General features: G+C 34.0%; 1 protein-coding gene across 2 annotated transcripts in view; it reads left to right on the top strand.

Annotated features, from left to right (window-relative positions):
• Window positions 1–14354, top strand: part of ABCA5 (ATP binding cassette subfamily A member 5) — a 74794-nt gene that overhangs the window by 14853 nt on the left and 45587 nt on the right. For both annotated transcript variants that reach the window (XM_043585123.1, XM_043585124.1), the window contains exons 4-11: window positions 1050–1211; window positions 2440–2528; window positions 4284–4513; window positions 6240–6381; window positions 7468–7656; window positions 9116–9263; window positions 11240–11408; window positions 13058–13116. In XM_043585123.1, coding sequence (XP_043441058.1) covers window positions 1050–1211; window positions 2440–2528; window positions 4284–4513; window positions 6240–6381; window positions 7468–7656; window positions 9116–9263; window positions 11240–11408; window positions 13058–13116 — 1188 coding nt within the window. The remainder of the gene's footprint in view (window positions 1–1049; window positions 1212–2439; window positions 2529–4283; window positions 4514–6239; window positions 6382–7467; window positions 7657–9115; window positions 9264–11239; window positions 11409–13057; window positions 13117–14354) is intronic.

The raw sequence follows: 14354 nt of genomic DNA, 5'->3' as shown, positions 1-14354 counted from the left end.
TCAGAAAGGCTGAGAATGAAATTCTTTGGTAATTCTGAGTTGGAGTAAAGCATATACACCAAAGAAATCCGAGTCAGTGTGTATTCAACTTAGATGCTAAAATAGTAGAAATATATGTAGCTTTAATTTTAAGTCCTATCTTTTTAACAAGAGAGCTGTCTGAAAGTGGAATATGCATCCATGGGTGGTAACATGACTGGTAGGATGTTGAACTAACACTGTATTTTTTCATATCAATCCGTGTCCACCTTAAAGGTCTGGAAAATCATGACAATTAACATTGAAGTAATACTTTATAACTTACAAATCATTTTTTTGTAATTGCTTTTGACCTTAATAACCACTATGATCAGCTCGGTATCGAGGATGCTGAAGTTTAGAGTATCAAATTGCTCGTGGTCAAGCACATAATCCTATGTTCTTCTATTTCACCACATGTTCTGAAGCTTCTATAGTGAAGAAGTTGCTTGTAAATAAAGCTTTAAGAAAATACTTAAAAATTGGGATTATCTGATGTGAAAGGAAGATAAATGGTAATTGGAGTATTTTCTAAGAAAGGAACAAGCAGTATGGGGTTGAAATGGCAATTTTTATTCAAAGGAGAGTTGTGTCTTAGTTACTAGAATACATATTTGGTTTCTGAGGAGGATTATGGAATTTTCCTCTTCATAAGAAATATTTGAAAATAAAATACCCATTCACTTATCAATGAGTTATTGTATGTTTTACTTTGAAATAGTTAAGTGAATGGCATATACTGTATACTAAAGTATATACTAAACTTCATCATATTAATAACTCACATGTTACACAGACACATAATTTATGTAATCAGATGATAGCTGAGAGAAATCGTGTCTGTGAAATTACACTGTTCTTTTATTATTATTATTTAGTATAATTTTAGAACGGCTCTGTTCAGGAAGTTAGAGGATAAAACAAAAGTGCTTATCAAATATTATATTCATTTAATGTAATGTTAAATTTAAGTCTGTTGTGTGATAGTAAACTTGTAATTTTTGAACTAACTTTATTCTCATGTTTTACAGTCATAATTACTGAAGAGTATACAAGTGAAAAAGAATTGTTAGTATCCAGTCTTTCTAAGCCCAACAACTTTGTAGGTGTGGTTTTCAAAGACTTCATGTCCTATGAACTCCGTTTTTTCCCTGATATGATTCCAGTATCTTCTATTTATATGGATTCAAGAGGTAAATAGCCCTAAATAATCTTGTAAATCAAATAAATGCGTGTCTTCACTGCTCTTAGTTCAAATGCAAAATTTGATGGGGTCCAGCATTGGCGTTTTCAACTCTATTTGTTCAAATAAGAAAAGTGTCAAGTGTAGCATAAATATATGTATGTATACACAAATATCTATCTATAATTATGTGTAATATGAAATATAATTTAACATCCATTTTAATTTTAATACATTTATATATTATTATTATATATATATAATTTTAATAGTAACAGAAAGCAAAATTGTATCTTGAATTATATGACTTTCTAAACCAGCATTTTTTTCCTCTATGTAATTGTTTTTCACATATGGTGTGTTGCATATCTTTAAAATTTCAAGGTCTTCTACCAGTGAACTTTTTTAGTTTTATGTTGATTTACATCATGGAAAACAACCTTCAGTGCTTAAACCTGTGGAGAGATACTGTCAAACACAAACATTTATTGAGCAATATTAAAGTCCCTTATGCTAAGTACTGAATTTGTGACTTTATTCCAAAAGGCCTTTACAGAATTTTTTTTTTTTTTTTCTTTTTTTGGTCCTCTTAACCTGGACTTGTACTGGCATCTGGAAGTCCTTTGACTCTAAGTTACTGTAGAATGACCTTAAAACAGAAAAGGGATTTACTTTATTTTATTTTTTAAAGTTTATTTATTTATTTTGAGAGAGAGAGGGAGTGTGAGCATGGGAGGGGCGGGGGGGGGGGGGGCGGGAAGAGAGAGAGAGAGAGAGAGAGAGAGAGGGAGGGAGGGAGGGAGAGTGAGAATCCCAGGCAGGCTTTGTGCTGTCAGCACAGAGACGGATGCAGAGCTCCATCCCACAAACCCATCAAACAGGTTATGATATCGTAACCTGAGCTCAAACCAAGAGTGGGACGCTTAACTGACTGAGCCACCCAGGAGTCTTGAAAAGTGACTTATTTTAAATAACTATGTTTACAGTCAATTTCTTTCTTTCCATTTGTATGCATTTACCATGCAATATCCTAACACATGTAACTCTTTTATTTCAAAAATTTCAAATAAACAATCAGGAATGTGATATTCTTTACCTTCAAAGGGCGATTGCTTATTTTCTTCAGTCCTATGGACATTGATTAATTATATTGCTTTAGTAACCCTCCATATATTATCTTTAAAAGAAAGCACTTACATGTTGTGCAGATTTTTATGTCTCACATTTTGTCCCTATAGCTGGCTGTTCAACATCATGTGAGGCTACTCAGTACTGGTCCTCAGGGTTCACAGTTTTACAAGCATCCATAGATGCTGCTATTATACAGGTAAATATCATGAAGGAAGTAAAATAGAGCCACAGTGTATTTTAACAATTACGCCTTAAGTCTTTACAGTAGGATTTAGTTTGTCTGCTGTTAAATGTACAAAATACATAACATATTACAGCTCCTTTAAGAAAAAAGATGAGTCATATTTTCAGTTTAATTTTTTTAGTTTAATATTTTTCAAACCCCACTGTTACTTGATGGTTTCTAAGCATGTGATTTAGCAATTCCATATATCTGTATTATTCTATCTGTGTTGACCATAGGTAATATTTATGAATGATCTATATTTATAGACTTTTCCCCTTGAATAAAAATAACTTAGTTTAAAGAAAATGAATGTTTTTGTTATGTTACTCATAGTTGTGGATTTCATTTTTTATTTAATAAATAATTATCACTTATTTGCCAAACATTGTTTCTAAGTTTGAATGCTTAGAATATGAACCCATTTAATCTGTAGAAAACATATGGGATTTGTGCTATTATTTTATTTTTTAAATGTTTGTTTATTTTGAGAGAGAGAGAGAGAGAAAGAGAGAGAGAAAGAGCGAGTGAGTGCATGCGCCAGCAAGGGAGGGACAGGGAGAGAATCCCAAGCAGGCTCTGCACTGTCATTGCAGAGCCTAACATGGGTCTTGATCTCACAAGCTATGAGATCATGACCTGAACCAAAATCAAGTCGGATGCATAACCGACTGAGCCACCCAGGCACCTGAGATTTGTGCTATTATTATTTCCATGTTACATATGGAACTGAAGCACAGGGAGATTGACTTTCCAAAATTCAGTTAATTAGTGACAAAGCTAATTCCAACTATGGCTTTTTGGCTCCCAAGTTTGTGTTTTAACACTGTACTGCCATGAGGATCGTGTATAAAGGTTACAGTTATAATCTAAAGACATGCTTAGACCTTATCAGGTGTTTCACATTTTAGTAGAAATGAACAGGAGACCTGGCTCTGTTGTTAGACTGCTATGTAGTAAAATGACAACAGTAATAATGCTTTACTTGACAGGGTTGTTGTAAGAACCAAATGCTATGTGTCGGATTGTCTTATAAACTCTGACAGCATGGTATAAATGTATTATAGAGCTGTAATATTACCCAAATTCAGTAATATAGAAGTTTAAGGTAAAGGCAGTAAAATATAGGATGTATCACAGTGATGGTGTTATAGTGCTTACTTGTGTTTTTGGCCGAAGACCTTAGCCATCCACAGCCCAGACCACACTGGATGAACAGGCAGAGCAGATCTTATTTTAGACATTTAATTGAATGTTAGATAGAAGTATCATACAGCATAAAGTTTTATTATTCTGTCTACACATGCTTCATACATAGATTTTAAAACGATAGGACATACTACTTAAAAAAAGATTTTTTATAGACAGTCTTTCATGGGACTAATAATCGTTCCTTAATTCCTCAATATTACAAGTGCATATTTTTGTTAAGATGTATATAATTGCGTAAGAGAATAATTGTTCAATTTTATTTTCTTTGATAAGCTATTTCATCAAAATTCGTATACTACTCAACTTCAGACTTAAACTTCATGGTATGCTTCCAGAATGAATGAAAGCAATAATGTGTGCTTGTACTTTGACATTGGGGTCTGTCACTTTATGTCAGGTGTGTAGTTTTTGAGTATTGTATTTGTAATAGGTTTGTATAAAATATGGGGGTATAATTGTCACATTTTATTGGGGACCACTAAATTCATTGATTGTATGTATGTTTTCCAATTCTAGCTGAAGACCAATGTTTCCTTTTGGAAGGAGCTGGAGTCCACTAAAGCTGTCATTATGGGAGAAACTGCTATGGTTGAGATAGATACCTTTCCCCGAGGAGTCATTTTAATATACCTAGTAATAGCATTTTCACCTTTTGGTTACTTTTTGGCAATTCATATCGTAGCAGAAAAAGAGAAAAAATTAAAGGAGTTTTTAAAGATAATGGGACTTCATGACACTGCCTTTTGGTATGTTATTAAAAGTTTATTATTTAGTATGATTAATAATTACATTAAATGTACATATCTCCAGAGTTGTAATTTGGTTATTCACTCAACTTGAGGAGGTGCTTTTGTTTTGGAAGTTGAGAATAGGCAACAAACTGCAGCAATAGATTGGCTTTTTTTTTTTTTTTCAACATAAGGGAAGTGGGATTTGGGAAACTCATGTTGATATTACATGTTTAAAGTTTACTTTACATTTTGTCATAATTGATGAGGTGTGTTCTATGTATTTCAGTGTATAGAACATATGAGATCTTGGAAAGGTAGAAATTAATTGCCTGTTGTAGTCTTCTCCCAATATCATAGCATATATAAGTTATTAAAAATCTAATTAAAATGATTGAACTTTGCATATGTGGCATATGGGGTTCCCTCCTCTCCCCAGGAAAAAAGTTATTTTTGTAAGTTAAGATGAAAATATACAAATAATTTATAGAGAAGTTTAGATAATGTTTTCACAAGTGAGCCATAATATGTCAACATCTTTATACAATGATAATTTTATAGAGGCGTGCATTTTTATAAATAATTCTAAATGTATTTTCCTTACTTTTCCCACTGCGTAGTAGGAAAATTTATTTTGAGCTCATTTGGGGGGAAAAGTTAATACTATGTATGTGAGTTGATATTATAGTCCATTTTGCAAAATTGTGTTCCATTTAGCCCAGTTGAATACAGCAGTTAATTATAACACTTTACATAATGGGGTCATTGTGTATAGCATATTTTCTTTGCTTGTTTTTTTCTCCTATCATTTGAGTAGTCATTGGTTTTTAAGATGCACTGAGCTGTTAAGTGCTTTGTGAGGAAATGGAAGAATTTAGGCAAATCAGTTTCTTAATAAAATGATGGGTTCAATTTTGGTAATGTAGGTATCTTTTAGCCCTGTTTCAGTGCTTTTATGTTTCGTGGTAACATCCATCAGATAATGATCTAACATTTTTTTAAAAAGCCCTAAATACTGTTGCAGTTCCATTGAACTCTGATTTGGGAAGAAATTTTGAGTAAATACAGTGAGTCTGTTGTCGAACTTCTTGATCTTACATTGTGCAAACGTAGTAAGTACGTTAGGATTAGTGAGATAGTCTTCATTGTTTAAAGTATCGAAAAGGCAGGCCGTCAGAGGTTTAATTATAGCCTAGGCCATGAAGTTGTCATTAAATTCTTTCATATTTTAAGAAAATTGGAAGTGTTTTTGCATTATTGGACGTTTGAGAATATTGGATTTAAATTAGTCATGAATTGCTATTAATTTGGAGGGTTTTTTTGACTCTTGAAAAGATAATCACTCTATGTCAGACCTTTGTCATAACCAATGTTGTATTTTTTTAAAGTTTATTTATTTTGAGAGAGAGAATGTGAGCAGGGGAGGGACAGAGAGAGAGGGAGAGAAAAAATCCCAAGCAGGCTCCATGATGTCATCACAGAGCCCGACACAGTGCTCGATCCCATGAACCATGAGATCATGACCTGAACCGAAATCCAGAGTCAGACACTTAACCGACTAAACCACCCAAGCACCCCATATACTTTTAATTACTATTATAAGAACATTAGTTTTCAGTAAATGAGCATACACAGGAAAGAATAAACTTAATTTTAAGAATAAAATGGCTGAAGTTCTGTTTGAAATGATTTTCTGTGAAAGCCCATGCACTTAATCATAGGTGTATTTGTATTCTCATTTTAGGCTTTCATGGGTTCTTCTGTATACAAGTTTGATTTTCCTCATGTCCCTTCTTATGGCAGTCATTGCAACAGCTTCTTCATTATTCCCTCAAAGTAGCTGCGTTGTGATATTTCTACTTTTTTTCCTGTATGGGTTATCATCTGTGAGTATTTTAACTTGAAATGGGAATAAAGAACTGTCAAAATTGTTGATTAATATAGCAAAGTGCTTATTCTGTGGTTAACTTAGAGTTGATTTGTTACTAGGTTACTCACAAACGATTTGTACATAGACAGCATCATTGTACTTCCATATTTTAGAAAAGGTACAAAATAGCCTCATGTTTATTTTTTTTATTTTTATTTTTTATTTTTTAAGTAGGCTCCACGCTGTGCGTGGGCTTGAGGGGCTTGAACTCATGACCCTGAGATCAAGACCCGACCTGAGGTCAAGAGTCGGATGCTTAACCGACTGAGCCACCCAGGCGCCCTGGTGTAGTCTCACATTTCTATTATAGGGTGATGGGTGATGTGTAAAGGTATGCCTTTGTAAATATAGCTCTTTTTAAGGAACCTACTGAAATCATTGTTGCACTATATGCTAACTAATTTGGATGTAAATTTAAAAAAATAAAATTAATAAAAAAATAAAAGAAAAAAAGTGTAAATATAGCTCTTTGATAGTATTGATATTCATCTGCTATATTGGCTAAATGCTTCCTGTTAATGGCCAGCCTTTGTGTTCCTGTGGTTCTAGTTTCTATTATGATTGGCTTATGTGCCCATGCTGTACCATTTATTAAATTTTTTCATGATCACCCTTGCTCTTTCACGTGATAATTTACAAGCAACTCAGACTTCTACATACAATTGCCTGAGTTTGTATCTCATCAAGACATCGAGTTTAAAAGATAGGTTCTCTGTTTAAAAGCTGGTTGATTTATTGTTTTGTTCACATGTACACATCTAACTGCAGACACATGTGGCTGGTTATGGTTTCTGTCGTGTAGAGGTAGTCATGTTTGCCTATTTACATAGATAAAATGTTTTTAATGTTTATCATCTTAAATTTTTTAATGTATTTATTCCTGTTTCTGTGAAAATAAAATATCTTACCATAGCATTTAGAAATTATTTTAACGAATGTATTTTCCAATGAAAATAACTTGTTCTTTCACAAGCAAAATTAATTTTGTTTTCATACCAATGTATATGAACAATGCATTAACTTTAATATTTATATTTTGCAGGTATTTTTTGCTTTGATGCTGACACCTCTTTTTAAAAAATCAAAACATGTGGGAATAGTTGAATTTTTAGTCACTGTGGCTTTTGGATTTGTTGGCCTTTTGATAGTCCTCATGGAAAGTTTTCCCAAATCATTAGTGTGGCTTTTCAGTCCTTTCTGTCAATGTACTTTTTTGATTGGTATTGCACAGGTAGGTAATATATTTATCTTGCTTCCACTACTAAGTACTTTTTCTCTCCAGTTCCATGCAGCTTGTTATACTGCAGTGATACTGCCTTTGATTTGCAAAAAAATTATTTTATAATTTCAACATAGGAAAGGAATGCTGTTTGAACACTGGAGTACATTTTATATGGATTTCATTTATATTTTCTCCATTTTTAAGTTTTTCATCTGTATGATCTGTTTAGAAGTTTTCTATCTTGTGTATTAGTATATCTCAGTAGTTTATTTTCACTGCAATAACTCAGTTTGTTAAAAGTCATTTTAAGCGCCAGGTATTCTAGATTGCTATATGGCCTGGTTACATTGCTACTTTGGTACATTTATCTCAGATGTGTACCTGGCAGAAAATTGTGGTGTGTGGAGCAAAACAAATTTCCATGACTGTTATTAGTGAAACGAGTAGGCTGGTGGATTTTATTACTTTAGGATTCATGAGATTGTCCTTCGCCTAAATAATATTTATATTTATGTATTTATTTTTAAAGTTTTTATTTGATTTTTGTTACTCTATTTTATAGGGGCAGTCAGGTTCTGAGGGAAGTATTCTTATGAGAAACTGCTTCTATTATAAAACATAAATTTGGTCAATGTATAAAGAAAAAATGTAATTACTTAAAATAAGAGATTATTCATGTTGACTAAATAGAATATTCTGATTTGTGAAACCTAAGATAGATTAATGTTTATGAGTATTGAGTTAAGCAAATTTTAATTACTTTGGACCTAAGAGCTATCGTTTACACATTTTAAGAGTCCACTGAGTTCTCCTTCACTTAGGAAAGTAGATTTATAGATTCATAGGTCTTTGTTGTTTGTGGGAAGGACTTCTCAATGTCATTTAATCATCTTCATTTCACAGATGAGGAGACTGAGATCCAGAATGGTGTAATTAACATTTATTCCTAATGGCAGATCTGGGGTCTAAATGACACCTCCACCTCTAGTACATGTCTTTCTGCTCTATCACATATATCTATTGTGAATAATGGAAGAGTTGTGTTAATTAATCAGAATACCTTCTCCCTTTTCAGTATTGAAAAGATGCTGATCATAATTTTATCCTCTAATACTTAATTTGTTTGACTTCCATGTGGACCATTTGTTTGCAGCAGTTAGTAGTACGAGCATACTTTATTTTTATTTCCTTTGATAATCATAACATTAGAATTAAATGCCCTGGGAAGGGATGTATACCAATTTTAAAACATAACATTAAAAAGGATTGAAATGGATTGTTGTGATAAACTTATATTTTGGTAAAGTTTGTTGTTTTCCTTATAAATTCTTACTACTAATTTAGTAGACTGTTAGAAGGCCCAGTTTGGTTACCATCGATCTGGATATAATGAGTAATTCTAAGTAGTGTTAACTTTTGCTTATTTGTATTGTTTTTATATAATAAAGTTGGTGTTTCTGTTTTCCAGGTCATGCACTTAGAAGATTTTAATGAAGGTGCTTTATTTTCTAATTTGACTGAAGGCCCATATCCTCTAATTATTACTCTTGTCATGCTAGCACTTAATAGTATATTCTATGTCCTCTTGGCTGTCTATCTTGATCAAGTCATTCCAGGTATGCAGGTACCTATTGGATTTTACTTTAAAGATTTTAATTTTTTTGCTCACATAGGGTCAACTTAGTTTAACTGTTTTCTTCTAGCTGGAGTACCCTAGTCATATTTGTTGTTTAAACTCTTAGTTTAATTTTAAATAAGTATATTTCGTACCTGTGCCCTTAATGACTAGTGAATGTAGGGAGATTCTCTTCAAAAGAGAGCAGTTTGCTTTGAAAACTTAAGTCTGTGACTCAATTTATGTCTGTTGTTAATCTTTGTTGGCTAAAGTATTGTTAATGTTAATCTTTGTTGGCTAAAGTATTTCACTACTTTACCCTCTAAGGTGCAAAACTATGAGGTAATCTTGTAACTCCCACTACTGTCCTTATCCATCATTCATCTATAGCCAACTCCTGTTGATTGAAAATATTATTAAAATAATCTAACACTCCCTTGACTTTCCCCTTTGAGTTCCTCATTACTTTTTTCTGTGCTCTAGACTGGCACTTATATGGTAACTACTAGACAATATGGTTTTTAAAATTTGAATTAATTAGAATTAAAGAAATTAACAGCCCATTTCCTCGGTAGCACAAGTCACCTTCTGACTGCTTAGTAAGCCACAAATGGCTGTTAGTTACCATATAGTATAGTATGCATACAGGACATTTCCACCACTGCGGAAGGCGTCTAGACCATACCTCTCATCTAATTACCTGCTTCAAGCCTGTCTAAAACTCAGCCATTGCCTTTAATCAAATTAATCACCTGCTCAGAAATCATCTTGCTGGACATATCCTAGTGAATTAAATAGAAACTCTTTTTTTTTTTTTTTAAATATATGAAATTTATTGTCAAATTGGAAATAGAAACTCTTTATGTATGAATGTCCTTCACATTACTTTTATACATTTAAGCTCTCCTTTTCACTCTCTGCCTCCTTACTGTATTTTATATTCATCCAAATAGCCCTATTTACCTATTTAAGCCCAGCTTCAGTGAATTGGTTAGACTGTTTTTAGTTACTCTTAACAGAAGATCGTTTTAATTGGCTTAAGCAAGAAGGAAACCGATTGTTTTACTTAAAAGGAAGTCCAGAGATAGGATAGGTTCCGAATTGGTTGCCTTACTCAAAGACCCACATTCTCTAGGCTTTTGCCCCCTGTGCCTGTCTTCCTGGCTGCTGTGGGATGCTTCTTTGTTCCTGTCCAATGGAGGAGGGAGGGTGAATCTTTCCCCCACCTAAACCCTTCGCTTCTGATTGGTTACATGCTGACGGCCAGAGCAATAAGAGTCACCGGAGGATGCCACGTGCTGATCAGATGAGTTAGGATCCTCTCCGTAGAGGGGATCAGATCTAGATGTGGCCGTCTAGAAGAGGTTGGATATTTTTTTTTTAATGGGAAGTGTTGGCTTTTTTAGGGAAAAAGGTGAAAATGGATATATACTGTGTGAGCAGCCATCACTGTCTACTGTGTCTAGGTCTTCTCCGCCTGTCCTGTTGCCGTGTTACTCCTGATTTTAAAAACCTCCGTGAACTGTGTCCACTTTTCGAAGTAATAAGTACTAGCCGTTTTCGAAGACACGATAAGATGACCCCCATTGCAGCCTTCAGGATACGTTCCTCATTCAGGCATAAGCTTCTCTTCCTTTGAACTCTTACTAGCGCCACGCATGATGTGCTTCATGTCTGCAGCGAGCTCTAGGCGCTCGTTCCGCATGTGCGCCCGTAAAGATGGGAGCTCCTTCGGGACAGAAAATGCGCTTTATTCGCCTTTACATTCTCATGTGCTCTAAGCATCTCAGATGGTTTATAGGCTAGACTTATTTGTCAGTAAAAACATTTTTCACACAGTGCTGATTTAATACTTTTAATATGAACGTTAGCTCCAGGTCACGTGTTTCACATACTGTCTTTAGAATTTCAAATCTAGTTTTTAGAAATAATTTGTGAGGGTAATTCATTTTTTTTTAATTTTTTTTTATTTTTCAGGGGAATTTGGCTTACGGAGATCATCTTTATATTTTCTAAAGCCATCATATTGGTCAAAAAGCAAAAGAAATTATAAGGAGTTATCAGAGGGCAATGTTAATGGAAATATTAGTTTTAGTGAAATTGTTGAGCCTGTTTCTTCAGAATTTGTGGGAAAAGAAGCCATAAGGTATGATTTAATCTTTGGCAACTTAGGTATAAGAAGTAGTTAAACACTGCTACATTTAAATCCTATTTTTAAATAATGTATGGAACTACTGTATCTTAGATTTTGGTACACATCTCATGATTTTTTTTTTAATTTTTTTTTTTTTAATGTTCATTTATTTTTGACAGAGACAGAGACAGAATGCGAGTGGGTTAGGGGCAGAGAGAGAGGGAGACACAGAAACAGAAGCAGGCTCCAGGCTCTGAGCTGTCAGCACAGAGCCCGACGCGGGGCTCGAAGTCAGGAGCTGTGAGAACACGACCTGAGCCAAAGTCGGACACTCAACCGACTGAGCCATCCAGGCGCCCCCACATCTCATGATTTTTAAAACACAGAATTAATATGAGCAGTTTTTCTTTTAAGTTCTTATTTTCTTTGCAACCATTTAGAATAAGGTTGTGTTAGGTTTGAAATTTTATGTTTCAATGGAATTTTTTAAAAGTTATAAAACCTAGTATTCATACAATTAAGCCGTTTTCAGATTTCCATTAAGTAGATTGAAACAGAATAAATATTAGCTTTCTAATTTTATTCTGGCTGCATTGTCTAAGTTATACAACATATTGTCCTCTCTTCATTTCATAGACTTTTAGGTATTGTGACTCAGAGTATCAGTTTAATTTCTATGAACCCAAGAAATTCACTACTATGCCTTTCTAGATCAGTCAAAACCAAATTTAAAAAGTAACAGGAAGAAGAGAAAAGAAATAAAAGGCAAAAAATAAAAGAGAAAGTGAAGTATAATATAATATGTGTTTTTCAAGTTTAAAGAACGTATAAAAAGCAAGGGAGAGTCAGATACTTAGGATGTAATAAGTGGGTTAATGGTCTGCCTTCTCAGGGGCAAAATTGAAAGTGGTTAACAAAACCATTAATTCTTTAAGTTATTTGAGACATTTAAAGTGGAATGAGAGAACCACTTCACGTTTATGGATAGTTTGAAATGTGTGCTGATGTGAAATATAGCATTTGGTTTTTAATCCCTGTTAACTGTTGTAACAAGTATTGATAAATTACAAACAGAAAAGTATCAAAGATGAATAGACATCTATAAATTGCTGGAGCCAAAGGCTTTATTTTCAGAAGTTGGCTTGTCATGAAATGTGAATGAATGACACTTAAAATGGACAGGAATACTGAATGCTTTTGTGGTTTCTTTAAAATAATTTTATAATTAAATAAACGTTAAAAAAAAAAATAGGGGCGCCTGGGTGGCTCGGTCGGTTAAGCGTCCGACTTTGGCTCAGGTCATGATCTCATGGTCCGTGGGTTCGAGCCCCGCGTCGGGCTCTGTGCTGACAGCTCAGAGCCTGGAGCCTGTTTTGGATTCTGTGTCTCCCTCTCTCTGTGACCCTCCCCCGTTCATGCTCTGTCTCTCTCTGTCTCAAAAATAAATAAACGTTAAAAATAAATAAATAAATAAATAAATAAATAAATAAATAAATAAAATAATTTTATAATTATTGTCACCTCTCTTAGGTTTCTTGTTTTAGTAGGAAGGTACTTTATTATTATTCTTATAAAATATGACAGCTTTGATAACAATACTACACATGGAAATGCACAACCTTATAAATTGCTTTGAATACTTAGAGAATCGTGTTTTTCAGAATCAGTGGTATTCAGAAGACGTACAGAAAGAAAGGTGAAAGCGTGGAGGCTTTGAGAAGTAAGTAGCTTTCGTTGTACCCAGTCCATGATTGTAAAGTACAAATTGGAAAACAATTTACATAGTTTGTACAAAATTTAAACTTCTTTAGCACAGTTTTCTCCCTTTTAGGGGCACTTTCATTTATTTACGTGATTAATATTCATAATAAAATTAACAACAAATAAAATACTAAGAGTAAAAAGTAATCTATTAAAGATGAAAACTATTCAGTTATTTGAACAAGTCTGTGTCCTTTTTCGTTCTATTATTATGCGTGTGTCTACACGTTAGTTAATTTTGTTTCCTTTTGACCTAGCACAGGGTTTCTCGACCTTGGCACTACTGACATTTTGAGTCTGATAATTCCTTGCCGTGGGAACTGTTGTGAGAATTGTAGAATGTTTAACAATGTGTAAGGATTCTTCAAAATGAATAGAGTATATATATACACACAGGTATATACACACACTCACATATGCACGCACACACACGTCCACATATGTAGAAAGCAGGGTGAGCTGGCGGGGTGGGAGAAGGAGGGAATAAGGAGATTAATTTTAAGAAATTGGTCCATGTGATTGTGGGGCCTGGCGAGTCTGAAATCTACACGGCAGCATGGCAGCTTGGAAACTCAGATAAGAGTTAAAGTTGCAGGCTTCAGTCTGAAATTCATAGGGGAGGCTGTCGGGCTGGAGACTCAGGACATCTATGCTACGGTCTTGGGGCAGAATTCCTCCTTCTCAGGGAAAACATTTTTGCTCAGCAGGCCTTCAACTCACTAGATATGGTTCACCAGTATTATTGAGGGCATCCAAATTGGAAAGGAAGCAGTGAAGCTGTTAGCAGTTGATATGAGTATACATTTAAAAAATCTGGTTAGAGCTACAAAAAAGTTAGTGGAACTAAAAAGTGAATTTAGTAAGGGGGCAGAGTATAAGATAAATGTAGAAAAATAAATTGTCCTTCTATATACTACTAACAGATAATTAGAAAGTAAAATTAATGAGGCACCTAGGTGACTTAGTCAGTTAAGCACCAGACTCTTGATTTTGACTCAGGTCATGATCTCAGTTTGTGAGTTCGAGCTCTGCATCAAGTTCCACACTAACAGTGCGGAGCCTCCCTGGGGTTCTCTTCCTCTCTCTCTGTCTCTCTCTGCATCTCCCCTGCTTGTGTACTCTTTGTCAAAAATAAATAAACTTTTAAAAAGTCCATTTTATATTAAAAAAAGAAATTAAAATTAAAAATAGCCCATA

The sequence above is a fragment of the Prionailurus bengalensis genome, chromosome E1, assembly GCF_016509475.1.
Source record: "Prionailurus bengalensis isolate Pbe53 chromosome E1, Fcat_Pben_1.1_paternal_pri, whole genome shotgun sequence".
In the NCBI taxonomy this organism is placed as follows: domain Eukaryota; kingdom Metazoa; phylum Chordata; class Mammalia; order Carnivora; family Felidae; genus Prionailurus; species Prionailurus bengalensis.
This window is presented reverse-complemented; position numbering and strand designations above follow the sequence as displayed.